General features: G+C 42.4%; 1 protein-coding gene across 1 annotated transcript in view; it reads right to left on the reverse strand.

Moving 5' to 3' along the window:
• Positions 1-15665, reverse strand: part of SGCG (sarcoglycan gamma) — a 96119-nt gene that overhangs the window by 69294 nt on the left and 11160 nt on the right. The window contains exon 2 of the mRNA XM_077745398.1: positions 2817-3011. Within this exon, the coding sequence (XP_077601524.1) occupies positions 2817-3011 (195 nt within the window). The remainder of the gene's footprint in view (positions 1-2816; positions 3012-15665) is intronic.

The raw sequence follows: 15665 nt of genomic DNA on the forward strand, positions 1-15665 counted from the left end.
ACAGCCTTCTGCAAATGCTGAGAGCTCTATCTGATTTTATCATTATGATGCCAAAGCTCATGTTACATCCTTGGCATGTATGTATTCAAGGAAGGATATTGGTTTATAGATGGATAAAATAAAAATAAACCTGAAATCTTCCATATAGAGAAATGTTTCAAACTAGAAACATATTACAAGATAAATTAATTTACAATATACAGCTTCATAACATAGGGAGTATTTCCAAAGCAAGAGACCAAACTCACCCACAGGTGAGAATCACATCATTTATATCATCTCACTTTGAGAAGAATGACCTGAGGTCTACCATCATCTTCTGATCAAACCCTGGCACTTTCTGCAGAACAATCTTTCTGTGCATCTTGCCTTTTGGTCCATGAATATGTGTTTGTCCGTCTTATTTTGTTGAAACGGGTTCTTAATATTGAAGAAAACACCACGCGTGCTGACCGTATCTCACTGGAAAGTGTGGACTATGAACAGGGGCAGTAATGGCAGGAAAACATTTGCTGGCCTCTGTGATTAGCTATCCTAGGTTGACGTAGACTCAGCTGCTTCCACAATTTGGTTTAATGTAATCGACACTTATAAATTTGTTTTCAGTGCTGCAATTTAAGACAAGAGCACAAAGTAGATACACAGTCACTTTACATTCACACACAGTCTATAAGATTAATTCACATACATTTCTAATACAATGCACATCTTCATTCATTCAGGATACTGAGTGCCAAGCATGTGGCAAGATGATTGACAGAACTCGCCATCCCTGCTGCCAAGGGACTATTATAATCTGGCCATTCTCACACTTGCAGGGCCATGGGGTGGCTTCTTCTCTCTCCCAGACCTTTCTATGGGTCATTTTCCTAGTAAAATTTCTCTCCACATTCTGCATAACTGAAGGGTACATTGCAGGCGGGTGCAGGGGCCTCTAGTTGATCAACCCTGAGGGATCCCATAGTTGATCATTGGAAGATTTCAACATCAGTTCACTCTCCCCAAAATATTAAAGTAAAAAGTTTCAAGTGTACAGGGGCACCTGGGTGGCTCAGTCAGTTAAGCATCTGGCTTAAGCTCGGGTCATGGTCTCGCAGTTCAGGAGTTCAAGCACCATGTCGGACTCTGACAGCTCAGAGCCTGGAGCCAGCCTGCTTCAGATTTTGTGTCTCTCTCTCTCTCTGCTCCTCCCCTGCTCCTGCTCTGTCTCTCTCTCTCTCTCAAAAATAAACATTAACAAAATTTAATTTATAGATAAAACAAAGATGATGTACAACATATGCTATGTAATAAAGGCATCCAATGGAACTAAATACTATCGTGATATTGTGAAAATATTGTTTTTGTAAATTTTAAAGAAGAAATTACTATATGCATTTGGCTAACTTAAATATATTTATATATCTGTAATATTTAAATATAATTTGTAGGGGCGCCTGAGTGGCTCAGTTGGTTGAGTGTCCAACTTCGGCTCAGGTCATGATCTCACAGTTCGTGGGTTTGAGCCCCGCGTCGGGCTCTGTGCTGACAACTAGCTCAGGGCCTAGAGCCTGTCTTCGAATTCTGTGTCTCCCTCTCTCTCTGACCCTCCCCTGCTCACGCTGTCTCTCTCTCTCTCAAAAATAAAATAAATAAATATAATTTATAATAACAATTTTAAATGCTTATATTAAAAATATTACATAACATAGTTTAAAGCATATTTTGATTGGATTGGTATTTTACTTCTTTGAATACATGAAGACAGAAATATTTATTAAGTCAGCGAAGTGAATATTGTGCCTACTGGCCAGATAACAATGGCAGGACAGAAATACTTGCATAGAAAGTGAAAGAGACTCATCAGTGAAGGCATTTCAGACTGAATGCTCCAACTATGGCCCTTGGAAAGAGCCTTTGTCTATCGCTCTCCTTCAAGATGCATGTAAGGAACAGATTAACCTACATGTGATGTTCCCCCGCAGTAGTTTTTCTGTCACCATGACTCCCTAGCAAAAATTAAGTTATTCCATATTAAATATTTTTTCAAAAAGTGCACAAAATAGTATCAGAGCATATAACGTGACCCAACTATCTAGAAAACCTGAGGATGTTTAAAACAGAATATGAATTCCTTAGGACTACTGGTGTTTTATCTACTAAATCTGTTGCTAAGCGTTGATGCATGAAGCAATGTGTGAATTTATGAATTTATTGTATTTTAAAGTAAAAGTTTTTGAACAAATGAGAAGGTAGCAGCTGGACAGTTATTTATGAATTCATGAGGTTAGGAAAACACGATTCATAAAACTTTACAATGAATGACTTAAATAATCATTAAGCAGTTTTGACTCAACCTCAAGATTGTTAGAATTTTCTCACATGTAGACATAATGACTGATGAAAAAAATTGCAAAAGAAAACAAGAAACCCAAGACACTGTAGTTCATAGGGACATTAAGAAGATGTAGAGTATGGGGGCGCCTGGGTGGTTCAGGCTGTTGAGCATCCCACTTCGGCTCAGGTCACAATCTCGCGGTTTGTGAGTTCAAGCCCCGCATCGGGCTCACTGCAGTCAGCCTGTCAGCACAGGGCCCACTTCGGAGCCCTCTGTCCCCCTCTCTCTGTCCCTCCCCTGCTTGCATGCACCCGCTTTTCTCTCAAAAATACACATTAAAGAAAAGAAAAAGTAAAGTCTGAATATTCTGCTATAAGATAATCCTGACCCAGAGGGAACAAACATCAATGACACTCAAGGAGGCTTCTGCCAACACAATATGGAGCAAGTGATACAACAAACAGCGCAAACAGGTTTGCCCGGAAAGGAAGATACTTACTGGGGAAAACCACATCACTTTAAGAATCCAAATTGTAAGAGCAAGATTCACAAGGAGGATGATGAGCAAAAGGAGAACAAATAAGTAGAGGCAACGTTTCCTCCAGCCATAAATGCCAACTTTGTAGACACACTGGTTCTCTGGCCTCTCTATGTGGGTGCCTTCTGTGGCTGTAATGTACTGTTCTCGCACCATCTGCCANTGTGGAGAGAGAGAGAGAGGAAAGAGAAAGGAGAGGGAGAGAGGGAGAGAGACAGACAGAAACACAGAACTTGTTTGTTAATACTGATTTACTAAAAGTCCAACAAAATAACACTTTTTATCCCAATAAATTTCTAAAACTAAAATGATTTTTAAAAAGAATTGAGTATTACTTAGAAACATGTCACCGTTTCAAGCATTCAAAATATTTTCGATGTGGCAAACCCACCTGAAATCCATCGGCCACATTTTCAGATGGTAATCAATAAATTCAATATATACAGACAACTTTCAAAATTCTGCAGACTTAAACCTGGAATGGAAGCATTAACCTCAAATAATCAAGTTATCAAGTTTTTAAAGGGTTCAGTGGGCGGAAGATCAAGCTGATGCCTCTATGTCTTTTAAAAATTCAATTACTTAGGTTTTAAGTCAAATAATTAAATCACATCTTTCTCCAGTCGCTAAATTACTCAGAATTTAAAAGGCTCTTTTCAAGATACCTACGGTCATCATTTTTTGCCTATAATTAATTTCCCTAGAAATTAATACGACTTCCAAGAACGATCAGAATGTATGTGTACACACAAATTTTACAAGTCCCTGTTGTTTTATGTAAGTTAGGGTTTTCCTAATAATTTCAACTCTATGAGGGATAAAATAATGAATATTAAATATTTCAGATTTGAAAGATTAAATATTAAAAAATATTCATTATTTCACTTACACACTTTACACTTTTGGTTTTAATGTATAAAGATTTGAGATAATGAAGACTTTCTTGACTGCATATGCAGTAAAACAATGAATCAGGAAACATAAAATATTCTCCTCTGGGATTTTTTTTTTAATGCAAAGGTCTTACATTTCTTTTTAGGAATGGTTTGGATGTGTCCTTAATTAAAATAAGTCATTGTCTGAAATAATGCTTTCAATCTCTAATTCAACAATTGGCATTTTCCTATGTTCTGAACGATTACATAAAGCTGTGCTATTCATCACACAGGATTTTCAAATACTTAGGACTGACAATCTACATTATTCAAAACCTCAGTGCTTACTGGATCCATCCTGGCACAACTTACTTGCTTGGGCTCCTCGGTCTTCCTGACTCAGGGTCCACCCCATCCATGCGGTTGCTCCCATATCCTAGGACCAAAGCTTGCTTTTTCTCCTTTCCCTCCCAACCTCACATCTCATCAGCTCCGCCTTAACACATATCCTGACTCTGTCCACGCCTCTTCCTACCACACTAGTTGAGGCCACCACATACTCTCTTACCTGCACCATTGCAAGACCCATTTCCCTTCCTTCCCTCCAGAAACCATTCCCTACCGGGCAGCCAAATGTGCAAAATGTAAGGCGGCTCTGTCGTATCAAGCTTGCTAATGGCTCTTCCCCTCCCAGAGGATATCTGAACTCCTGTATCACCGGCCGGACCCTACACGAAGGGCCTCTGCATACTTCTTCGACATCATCTACCACCGTTTTATCTTTTGCTCACAAGGCTTCATCTACTTTTTTTTTTTCTAGGAGAGAGAGAGAGACAGCGTGAGCAGGGGAGGGTCAGAGAGAGAGGGAGACACAGAATCTGAAGCAGGCTCCAGGCTCTGAGCTAGCTGTCAGCACAGAGCCTGACGTGGGGCTTGAACCCATGAACTGCGAGATCATGACCTAAGCGAAAGTCGGACGCTTAACCGACTAAGCCACCCAGGCGCCCCGGCTCCATCTACTCTTGAAAAGACTAGGTTCACTCACCTCAGGACCTCCATCCTGGGTACTCTGTCCCCCTGAAACACTCTGCTGGCCCCTTCTTAGCTTTCAATGGCTGCTCACCTGCCATTTCCTCCAAGAAGCCTTCCCTGGGCCCTCACTCACTTGCCATTGCATCACCCTCTTGCATTTATTTCAAAGTGTCATTATCTGAAATAATGGTGGCGACTCCAGGATTCCTGGGAAACGTGGGCTAACAGCCTGCACTTGGATTGCGAAGGGTGGCCAGAGTGTCTGAATTTATAGCGAGTGCACCATTTTACAGTATGGCTACAGATCCGTAAAAACAGCATCTTTCCAAGAATGTGTTTCCAAGAATGGAAACACAGGGACTTTCCAACTGCTACATATTTCTCTTCCTACATGTAGTTTCCAATTGCTGGTGTAATAAATGATCACACACGTAGTGGCTTAACCCAACCCAGTTTTATTGTCTTACGGTTTGGGAGGTCAGAAGTCTGCAAATGGGTCTTTGGGGGCTAAAACTCAGAGTGTGGGCAGGTTTGTAATCCTTCTGGAGGATCTAGGCGAAGTCTGTTCTTCCTTCTTCCAGCTTCCAGAGGCTGCCCACACTCCTTGGCTACAACCTCCATTTAGGTGGCCACAGTTCCTTCTCTGGCTCTGACCCTCCTGCTTCCCCTTCATAAGGACCTTTGCGGTTACAGCCGGGCCACCAGCACTCAGTCACCTGCATAATCACAACTGCACAATCCCTTTTCCCATGAAGGTCCCAGGGTCTAGGACATGGCCACATTTGGGGGTCATTATTCTGCCCATCATACAAAGCTTTTGTTTGCTTACATAAGATGGGGAAACCTTTAATATCCACTTAAGACAATTTTGCTGTGGCTTACAGGAGAGCCAATAGCAATTCTGTTATGAGGGAAGCCTTTATTTTTTTTTAATATTTTTATTTATTTCTAGGAGAGGGAGAGAGACAGCGTGAGCAGGGGAGGGTCAGAGAGAGAGGGAGTCACAGACTCTGAAATCAGCTCCAGGCTCTTAGCTGGCAGTCAGCACAGAGCCCGACGCGGGGCTCGAACCCACGAACCGCGAGATCATGACCTAAGCGAAAGTCGGACGCTTAACCGACTAAGCCACCCAGGCGCCCCATGAGGGTAGCCTTTAAACCCCTCTTATTCAGTCCCGGGAATTTGTTTTATCTGAGTATTCACTTGTTTATTGACTCCGCCCTCCTCAGGATGTAAACTCTATGTGAACCTTTTCGTTGCTGTGTCCCTGAAAGAGTGTAACAGAAATAATAGGCATACAATAGAAGCCGTAAGTGAATGAGTGAATGGATGAAAAAATAGAAAGAAAGAGGGGCGCCTGGGGGCTCAGTCAGTTAAGCGTCCGACTTCAGCTCAGGTCATGAAATCAGTTTGTGAGTTCAAGCCCCGTGTTGGGCTCCGTGCTGACAGCTCAGAGCCTGGAGGCTGCTTCAGATTCTGTGTCTCCCTCTCTCTGCCCCTCTCCTGCTCACACTCTGTCTCTCTCAAAAACAAACATCAAATAACATGTTNGTTAAGTTCCTCCCAATCCTCCTATACGTGCAAACATATGGTATCTGTCCTTCTCTGCCTGGGTCTAACATTCTTCTAAAACAACAATTGTCCATGAGGAGCAAATTCCAAAGGGGGCCCAGGCTAAGTAGCTAACCATGGTATTTCTTCTGAAGCATTTTCAGTAAAGACCTTTTGGAAAGAGGACTAGTAATCTACAAATACGAGGGCCTTAGGATTTTATTACTGAAAGAATCCTAACAAGGATAGACTATATAAAGACTGGAAAACCCGTCTCAGAAGGGGCGAGCCACCAGCCTGGGGCTCCCGAGGACAGTGATTATGTTTTACCACCATATGCTCTGACCAAGAGCAGATGTTTCACAAGGATCTACAGCCCCAGCTCCATCTCTCCACTCCTCCTCCAGCAAACCTCGAGTGGGTTGGGTGTGCCCACTGTTTTTCTAATTCTGGGTCTTCCTTCCCTCTAGAAGGCAATTCCAGGCAGGCTTTCACACCTGCCGCCCATTGAACTTGCTCTTGTAAGCAATGATCTCCATGTTGCTAAGCAAAGTGGGTTCACATGACCCAGGGTCAGCGCATGCCAAATGGTCACTGCCTCCTCTTCCGCTAGGTTTCCGGAACCCCCCTTGCAATGGCAGGAGAAATGCTCCTCGCTCTCATCATCTCTGAGCCCCAGGCTCAGCCCTGAGATTACTTCTCATCTCCATCTGCATTACCCCGAGTTGTGAATGCATCTTTAAGCTGAGAACTCTCTAGTTCCTAGCTATGACTCTCCGTGAACCCAAGATTCCTATACCCAACTGAGAATCTCAAGTTCCACACGTCCCGACTAAAGTTGACCTCATCTCCCCAACCTGCTCCTTGTAAAAGTTTCCCCATCTCGCTAAGTGGTAACTTCATTCTTCAAGGTGCTCAAGCCGAGGGCACCTGGGTGGCTCAGTTGGTTAAGCATCCAACTCTTGATTTTGACTCCGGTCATTATCTCCCAGTTCGTGGGATCGAGCCTCACACAGGGCTCTATACTGACAGCACAGAGCCTGCTTGGGATCCTCTCTCCCCCTCTCTCTCTGTGACTCCCCTGCTTGTGCTCTTTCTCACTCTCTCAAAACAAATAAATAAGCTTTATAAATTTAAAAAAGATGCTCAAGTCAAAAATCTTTAAGTTGTTCTTAATCCCTTTCTTTCTCCATACTGCATCCAATCCATCTGCAAATCAGTGAATTAAAGTACTACCAATAATCCAGAATCTGACGGCTTCTCACCATCGTCGTTCACCTGGCTAACTGCAGCTACCACTTAATGGTTCTCTGCTTCCATCCCAAATCTCCCACAGTCCATTTCCAACATGGGGGCTGGAGAGGCCCTGTGAAAGCACCAACTGGGCCATCAACCACCTCTCCATGAAATCCTCCTGTGGCTTCCTATTCCACTCAGAGTAAAACCTGAAATCCTCAGCCTGACTGGCACGGCCCATCCTGATTTTACCCCCTGCCACTCCCCTCATTCCTTGCTCAGTCACACCGGTCTTATCATCCGTGTACTTTCCAAGTATGACTTTTACAGGTACGATTCCCTCTACCTGGAAGGTCTTCTCCCAGATAATGGAGGGCGACTCCTTTACATCACTCAGCTGCCTGCTCACAGATCACTTGTCAATAAGCCTTCCCTGATCATCTTGTGTAAACAACAACCTGCTACTTCCATCACTGCATATTTTTCTCCGCTCCTTCTTGCTTTATTTTTTACCATAGCACTTAACTCTGCATGGCATACTACATATATCTTACTGACTTATTTTACCATGAATGCTCACCTTAGCACATAGAAGCCCCCAGAGGGTAGGGTTTTCAACTGTTTTTTTTTGTTGTTTTTTTTTTTTTTTGTATCCCTGGGAAAGAGACCAGTGCTTGGCACGTAGTATGCATTCCATAAATATTTGCTCAATAAATTAAGTATAGCGTTGAATGCACAGATACCCAGATAATTTCTTTTTAATTTTTTAATATTTATTTTTGAGAGACACAGAGTGTGAGTGGGGAAGAGGGGGAGAGAGAGAGAGAGAGAGAGGGAAAGAGAGAGAGAGAGACGGAATCGGAAACAGGCTCCAGGCTCTGAGCTGTTGGCACAGAGTCCAATGCAGGGCTGGAACTCAGGACGGTGAAATGATGACCTAGTCTGAAGTCAGTTGCTTAACTGACGTAGCCACCCAGGTGCCCTAATACATAGATCATTTAAATTTAAATGTACAACAAAAAATAAGTTAAGAGTTACTTCAGAGTTTCCTGAATTTAGTAAGTGGAAGCCCACTCACAGGGACGAGGTTAGTGTGATCAGCTGTTTGCCGTGAGGGAGACGGCGGACTTTACGCTACAATCTGTGGGGAGTCTCCAGGGAAGTGGAAACGGGAAACTGCTCTGTGTAGTCTCTGAGTCACCCCACATTTGCACACCTGCTCTGCTGACTCCCTAAGGAAGAGGCTGGACCCCATTTCCTCAGCATCCAGGCTCCAGGCTGACTTTCAGAAGCTAGTGACCTGCTTTCTGGTCCTTCCAAGATTGAGCTGTATTTACCAAAGCCGTGACTTCCGCTTTCATCTCTGTCTGTTGTCCCAGTTGTATTTCTTACTCTATCATGTTTTATAATTGCCCACTTTAAGTATTTTGGTTAACCTGGTACCGCTGCTTCTCAGTCTTGGTTATTATGCAGGAAACGAGGACGTTATTCGAGATAAGCACGATTTCAATGACCACATGGGACACTCAAGTTTTTTTTTCTAAAAAGTCGATTTTGTTATTTAATAAATTATTAGCTTACAGTCCTCATAACTCCTAGTGGTCTTCATTTTTATTTGATGCCATGTATTCAACTTTTGCCAGAAGAGACTTTCAGAGACTTTCTGCTTCAGCTGGCATCCTTCAGCAATTTGTTGTAATCAGCATTGGGAGGGATAGCAGTTCTTCAGCACTCTGAAGTCAGACAACAGCAAAGTAGTATTCATGTTGCCAAGAAAGTGCACTGAAACAATGCAGAGCACTTTGTGACTTATTTATAAGCCCTTTACAAAAAAAATTAATGAAATAATGCCTTATCTTAGAACTTAAATTTATATTCCAAGATAAGGAATTTTGAGTTTTACTACATCTTGAATAAAAATTACCTTCACAGACCTCTTTAGAGTTTTAAATAATTTATGTTATCATTAAAAATTAATTCCCTGGGACGCCTGGGTGGCTCAGTCGGTTAGGTGCCCAACTTCAGCTCAGGTCATGATCTCACAGTCTGCGGGTACAAGGTCCCCCCCCTCCCCCCCGTTGGGCTCTGTGCTGACAGCTAGGACCCTGGAGCTGCTTCAGATTCTGCATATCCTCCTCTCTCTGCCCCTCCACGACTTGCACTCTGTCCCTCTCTCTCTCTCTCTCTCAAAAAAGTAAATGAACATTTTAAAAAATTATACTTCTTTCCCTGTTAACCATCTCTCAAAGTATGTCCAGGGTGGTGGTATACTTAATTTTTAATGGGCTTTAAGTGCTTCTCTCAAATAATGGTTATCAACATTTTAGTTTTTATTAAAAAATTTTTTAATGTTTATTTACTTTTGAAGGAGAGAGAGCAGAGCATGAGTGGGGAGGGGCAGAGAGAGAGGGGGAGAAACAGAATCTGAAGCAAGCTCCAGATTCTGCAAAGTCAGCCGCTTAACCTCCTGAGCCAGCCAGGTGCCCCAGTTATCAACATTTTAATAGACAGGGAATCAAATATGAAGCATTAGAATAGATTTTTGCATAAATATCAGTTTTTATATGCTTTGAATTAATGGTTCCCTATTTATTATTGAAAATAAGACCACATCATGGATAGGAATCTGTTTTCTGTATTCTTTGATTCTTGTCATGAGACATAACCTAGTGAATTGAGCATTGTGTGTACTAAATGCATGTTGTTAAATGATATTCTTAATTTCAAATATCATTTATTGTTGTGCCTAATTTGGATAGGCTGTTGCCAGGAATTTGAGACACAAATATCATAAATACATGGATGATGTTAAAAAGAAGCTACTATGATATGATTTTTAAAAAGATGGGTTTGGGGGTGCCTGGGTGGCTCGGTCAGTTAAGCGTCTGACTTTGGCACAGATCATGATCTTGCTGTTCGTGAGTTCCAGCCATGCATCGGGCTCTGTGCTGACAGGTCAGAGCCTGAAGCTACTTCGGATTCTGTGTCTCCCTCTCTCTCTGCCCCTCCCCTGCTCATACTCTCTCTCTCTCTCAAAAATAAATATTTTTAAAAAAAATTTTTAAAAGATGGGTTTGAAAAGAACTTAACAGACCCTTTAGAAATGAGAAATTCAGTTATATTTTAAAATTCAAAAATGAGTTATAGAGCTTAGAGTGATAAGACATACAAAATATGTCTTCTCTGTATCTAACAGATCACATGGAGCCGAAAAGAGAATCGATTGAGAAGATAAATCTTAGAAAACATAACAGCGTTCAACTTTGTAAATGTAGTCTTGCTGCAGAATGAATGAACTCACCCCAGTGCGGGCCTCTATATAGGCTGTGGGCTAAGAATCCAGAGCCTGGCAGAGAGTTCAAATCCATCCTTCTCGGAGCTAGCACTTCTCGGGAAGGAACTGCCAGGAATGGCCTTTGGGCCTGGACAGCAATTCCAAGAAGGAAGGGAAAGAGGAAGAGGCAGTGATTCCAAGAATCTCCCAGTTAACCTATTCTGGGAGGAGGAGTCGAGAAGATTATTGGTGAAAGGGGCCCCCTTTACTGGCGTTGCTTATTTCCAGCCTGACCCATATCACTGCCCATCCTTTTCCCCCAAAGAGAGAGGAAAACATCAGCCTCCCCTCCTTTGACAATGGGGCAGGAGCTGAGGACAGGGGCCATCTGTCATTTGTGTTACACCTGAACTCCCATAATTATAGGGCACATTATTGCTGTAATACTATCGATATAAAATATATACCAGGAGGCTGTAGAAAAGTTAGACTTGTACGAATTTAACAGACATCTATTCTTCTGTATACAAGTGATGAAAATGGAAGAACTTCAGGAAATAATGAAGAAAGCCATTATCACAGTGGAGGAGTTTAGCGTACCTCTACGGATAGATCAAGCCCTCTAAAATGAGTGGCGCTACATGACATTGGACAATACAATTGAAATGTGTTTAAATGGACACATATAGAGCCCTAGCCCTGAAATTTGGATGTGCTTATTCTTCTCAAGCATACAGGTAACATTTGCAAAATCTGATAACATACTAGTTCACGAGAAAGGACGAAGAAGGGCGAATGGATTGGTTTCATACAAATTCCTTGGTACAATTAGAACTGTATTACCCAACAGTGGATAAAACAAAAACCAAAGTCTTTGAAATATAAGAGGACTGGTGTTGAGGCTTGAGATCATGTTTACTCAGACACACACACACACACACACACACACACACACTTCAGTTGATGTTTTCCTGCCACAACCACAAGGCAAGGGGTGGAGGGTATCCAATGGGCACCAGCTCCTCGGCCGTCCTCATTTCTCCAAGGGCGATTCTTCCAAATATTATGACTGGAATTCTGACCACTCTGAGTAAGGTCCGCCAGACCACAGGGCGCGCTGACTGGGGGCTGACCAAATGTTCAATAGCACCCGTCATGGCCATCTAAAAACTGTAGGAAAATTATTTTTGATGCTCTCAGAAATCGCCTTTTGCACCATGTAACACAGCTCTAATATCCAAATGGCGTAATTTTTAAAATTTATTTGACAGAGTGAGAGTATAAGTAGGGGAGGGGCAGAGAGAGAGAGAAAGAGACAGAATCCCAACAAAGCTCCACACCATCAGCTTGGAGCCTGACAGGAGGCTCAAACCTACGAGCTGTGAGACTGTGACCTGAGCTGAAACCAAGAGTTGAACACCTAACCGACTAAACCACCCACACACTCAGTCATTTCTTACTCCACATCTAGTGCTATCATGTTACATCATCTATTAAAAAAAGGCGACTCATGTGAGTAGTCAGTTGCAGGTATATAAGCATGGCCGGTAGGAGTGCGGTGCACGTAACAAGCAATCATGAGTATGCAGTCGACAAGTGGATGCACAGACAGTAGGACTTACTGGAGGTAAAGCACAGTTTTGCGCTTCGGTATCGAACATGAGATCGTGACAAAGGACAGACAGAGCGAGGAAACTGGAATAGAAGAGCCTAAAACAACCCTCCACACAGAGGTGATAAGTAAGTAAGTGGAAGGGGAGAAGTGAGAGGCATCAAGGCCAACTGGGCCACACTTGCAGGGAAGGAGGGAGACAGGGTGCCCATCAGTTAAAGCAGACTAGGTCATGATGGCGCTGAGAGCCACAGGGCGAGTTCTACCTTCACTTGCTTTCTGACTTCTAAAAGATGGCTCCCTCCCACATTACTTAGCTAACTCCCTGCCTCCCTGCTTGCATTATGACTCACATCACTCAGAATAGGAGCAACTAGCTAGGAAAATAAAGAGTAATGGGGAGGAGCCCAGCCTCACAGACGTGGGACAGAAAGCACATCAGAACGAGAAAAACTCAACAGCTGTAATAAACTGGGGAAATATTTGCCTTAAAGACAAGGTTGATACCCTTAAAAAAATACAAGTAATCCAGCAACACTTGAGCAAAGCCATGCACACACATCAAAGAGACATAAATGACCAATAACACACGCAGTAAAAACGTTCAGCTTCACTGTGACTCCAAGGAATTCGAATAAACACGGAGTACTGAGGCAGTCTGCAAAGACCAAGAGAGATTTGAAAACTGACAATTGCCGGGGCGCCTGGGTGACTCAGTTGGTTATGTGACCAACTTCAGTTCAAGTCATGATCTTGCGGTTCATGAGTTTGAGCCCCACGTCGGGCTCTGTGCTGACAGCTCAGAGCCTGGATCCTGTTTCAGATTCTGTGTCTCTCTCTGCTGCTCCCTGGCTAATGCTCCATCTCTCTATCTCTCAAAAATAAATAAATGTTAAAAAGTAAATAAAAACTAAAACCTGACAATAGTCAATATTGGCAAAATGTTTGAAAAATAAGCATGGTACTCCTCTGCTGGTGAGCAGGAAGGTGAACATAATCCTTCTAGAAAGATACTTGGCACTATGTACCAAGAACCTCAAACACACACAGGAATTTCAATTCTAGGAACTTAGTCCAAAGAAACAATTAGGAATAAAAATGAAGATTTATGTTTCAGGATATTTACTGTAGCGTTATCTAGGATGGGGAAAAACTGGACATTAAATAAATAATGAAGAGTAATGAATTCGCTGGATTCTTATGCTACGACAAAATCAACCGCTTCAAGTGAAAACAAATCCTAGGAAAATGCTAATGATTGTGTGTTAAGTGACAAAGAATATTGAAATACATATTAAAATGCATACCCACAGAACACAATGAAATTTTAAAATTATTAAAATTTCCCCATACTCTACTTTTTTCATTTAAAATTGCATTCTCTAGGGCCACCTGGGCAGCTCAGTTGGTTAAGCAACTGACCTTGGCTCAGGTCATGGTCTCACAGTTCATGAGTTTGAGCCCTGTGTCAGGCTCTGTGCTGACATCTTGGAGTCTGGAGCCTGCTTGGGATTCTGTGTCTCCCTCCCTCTCTGCCCCTCCCCTGCTTGCGCTCTGTGTCTTTCTCTCTCTCAAAAATAAACATTTAAATAAAGTATTTTAAATGCATTCCCCTAATGTTATCAGACTTATAGAATTTATTCAAATCTATCTTTTAAGTGCATATATATATACACACACACACACGTGTATATATATATTCCTTAATACTAAATTATTAAATACTTTGATAATACTAAAGTCAATTTACCATACTCATCCCAACTTTATGACTACAGTTAGGATGACCAAATAACTTGAAGAATAGATCTGCTTTATCTCTTCATCAAATTGCTCAGCATTGTAAACCTAAATACAGCAAAGTACGTGGACCGTAATGATCAATTTCACCCAGTTACCATCACACATGCCCAATACTGTAAACGCATACACCCAGATTAAAAGGTCATCAAAGTGTCCTCTCTTCTTTACGTGACTGACTTTTAACATAAAATGGCAAACTTTGCCATTTAAAAGAAGTTCTTTACAAAATACACCAAACCAAGAGAATAAATGCCCTGTAAGTAGCTAAGAAACTAAACAGGGAAGAAACCTTTATTTAAACAAACAAGTGACTACAAGGGAAAAGAAAACCTCAAACCCGCTGTCATAAAAATGTTAGCTAAAATAACTTGTTTAAAAAAAAAAAAAACGTTTATTTTTGAAAGAGAGCGAGAGAGAGCATGAGAGCTGGGAAGGGGCAGAGAAGACACAGAATCTGAAGCAGGCTCCAGACTTTGAGCTGTCAGCACAGAGCCTGACTCAGGGCTCGAACTCACAAATCACCAGATCATTACCTGAGCCAAAATTGGATGCTTAACTGACTGAGCCCCCCAGGTGCCCCAAGAAACTGGTTTCAAACACTGTATTTTGTTTCATAGTTCAGATAGAGGCTTATGTTAAAAGTTTAGGTTTATAAAGGTGGGCATTTCAAACATACTTTTCTTAGCATTTTGTCCTTGTTTTTATTAACTGAACTCCACAATCTGAGACTTTTAGGTGTTATTATACGGTACTTGACTAAGGAGTAACGTTACCATCAGAACCCGAAGCTGGCAGAGCTCAGACACGGCATGGTAACTGAGCAGAACAGCACTCATGTCAATTAGAAGTGCGCATGTTGAAGTGTCATAACAAACGATGTCACATTTGCAGACACAACTTAATGAGAATCGGGTGTTATTTGGCACCAACTATGCTCCTCTTCTTCACATGTTTATACCTCTCGTTACCTCCGATCTTGTGCGCGCACAGCGAATGGAGAGAGACGGTAGTGACTGGCTGTAGTGAGCACTAAGTTAACGTTAAAATGTTATGCTGAGGCGCTGTGGGAAACCTTAGGGCCACCCCCCATCACCCTGTGCAAGGTCACTCGGTGGCCCCCCGCTGCTCTTGGGACAAAGCTCCACTCCACGGGCTGTGTCCAGCCTCTCTGGTCCCATCCCATCCCACTCCAGCCTTCTCAGCGCCGACTTCTTTCCATCCCTCAGACAGAACCGGCTTTTCCTACCTTGTAGCTTTCACACACGTTGTTCCTCCTGCCTGAAAATTTGCTCTGAGCCATGCGGCTGTCACTCCAGCCTTGACTTCCATGGACTTCCAGGAGTACCCCTTCCGTGTATCTTCTGTCCCATCAAAATTTATTTCCCTCATGGAATTTTCCAGGATGGATAATGCTACCTTTATTTGTT

The sequence above is a fragment of the Crocuta crocuta genome, unplaced genomic scaffold (assembly GCF_008692635.1).
Source record: "Crocuta crocuta isolate KB4526 unplaced genomic scaffold, BGI_CrCroc_1.0 scaffold258, whole genome shotgun sequence".
NCBI classification, from domain to species: domain Eukaryota; kingdom Metazoa; phylum Chordata; class Mammalia; order Carnivora; family Hyaenidae; genus Crocuta; species Crocuta crocuta.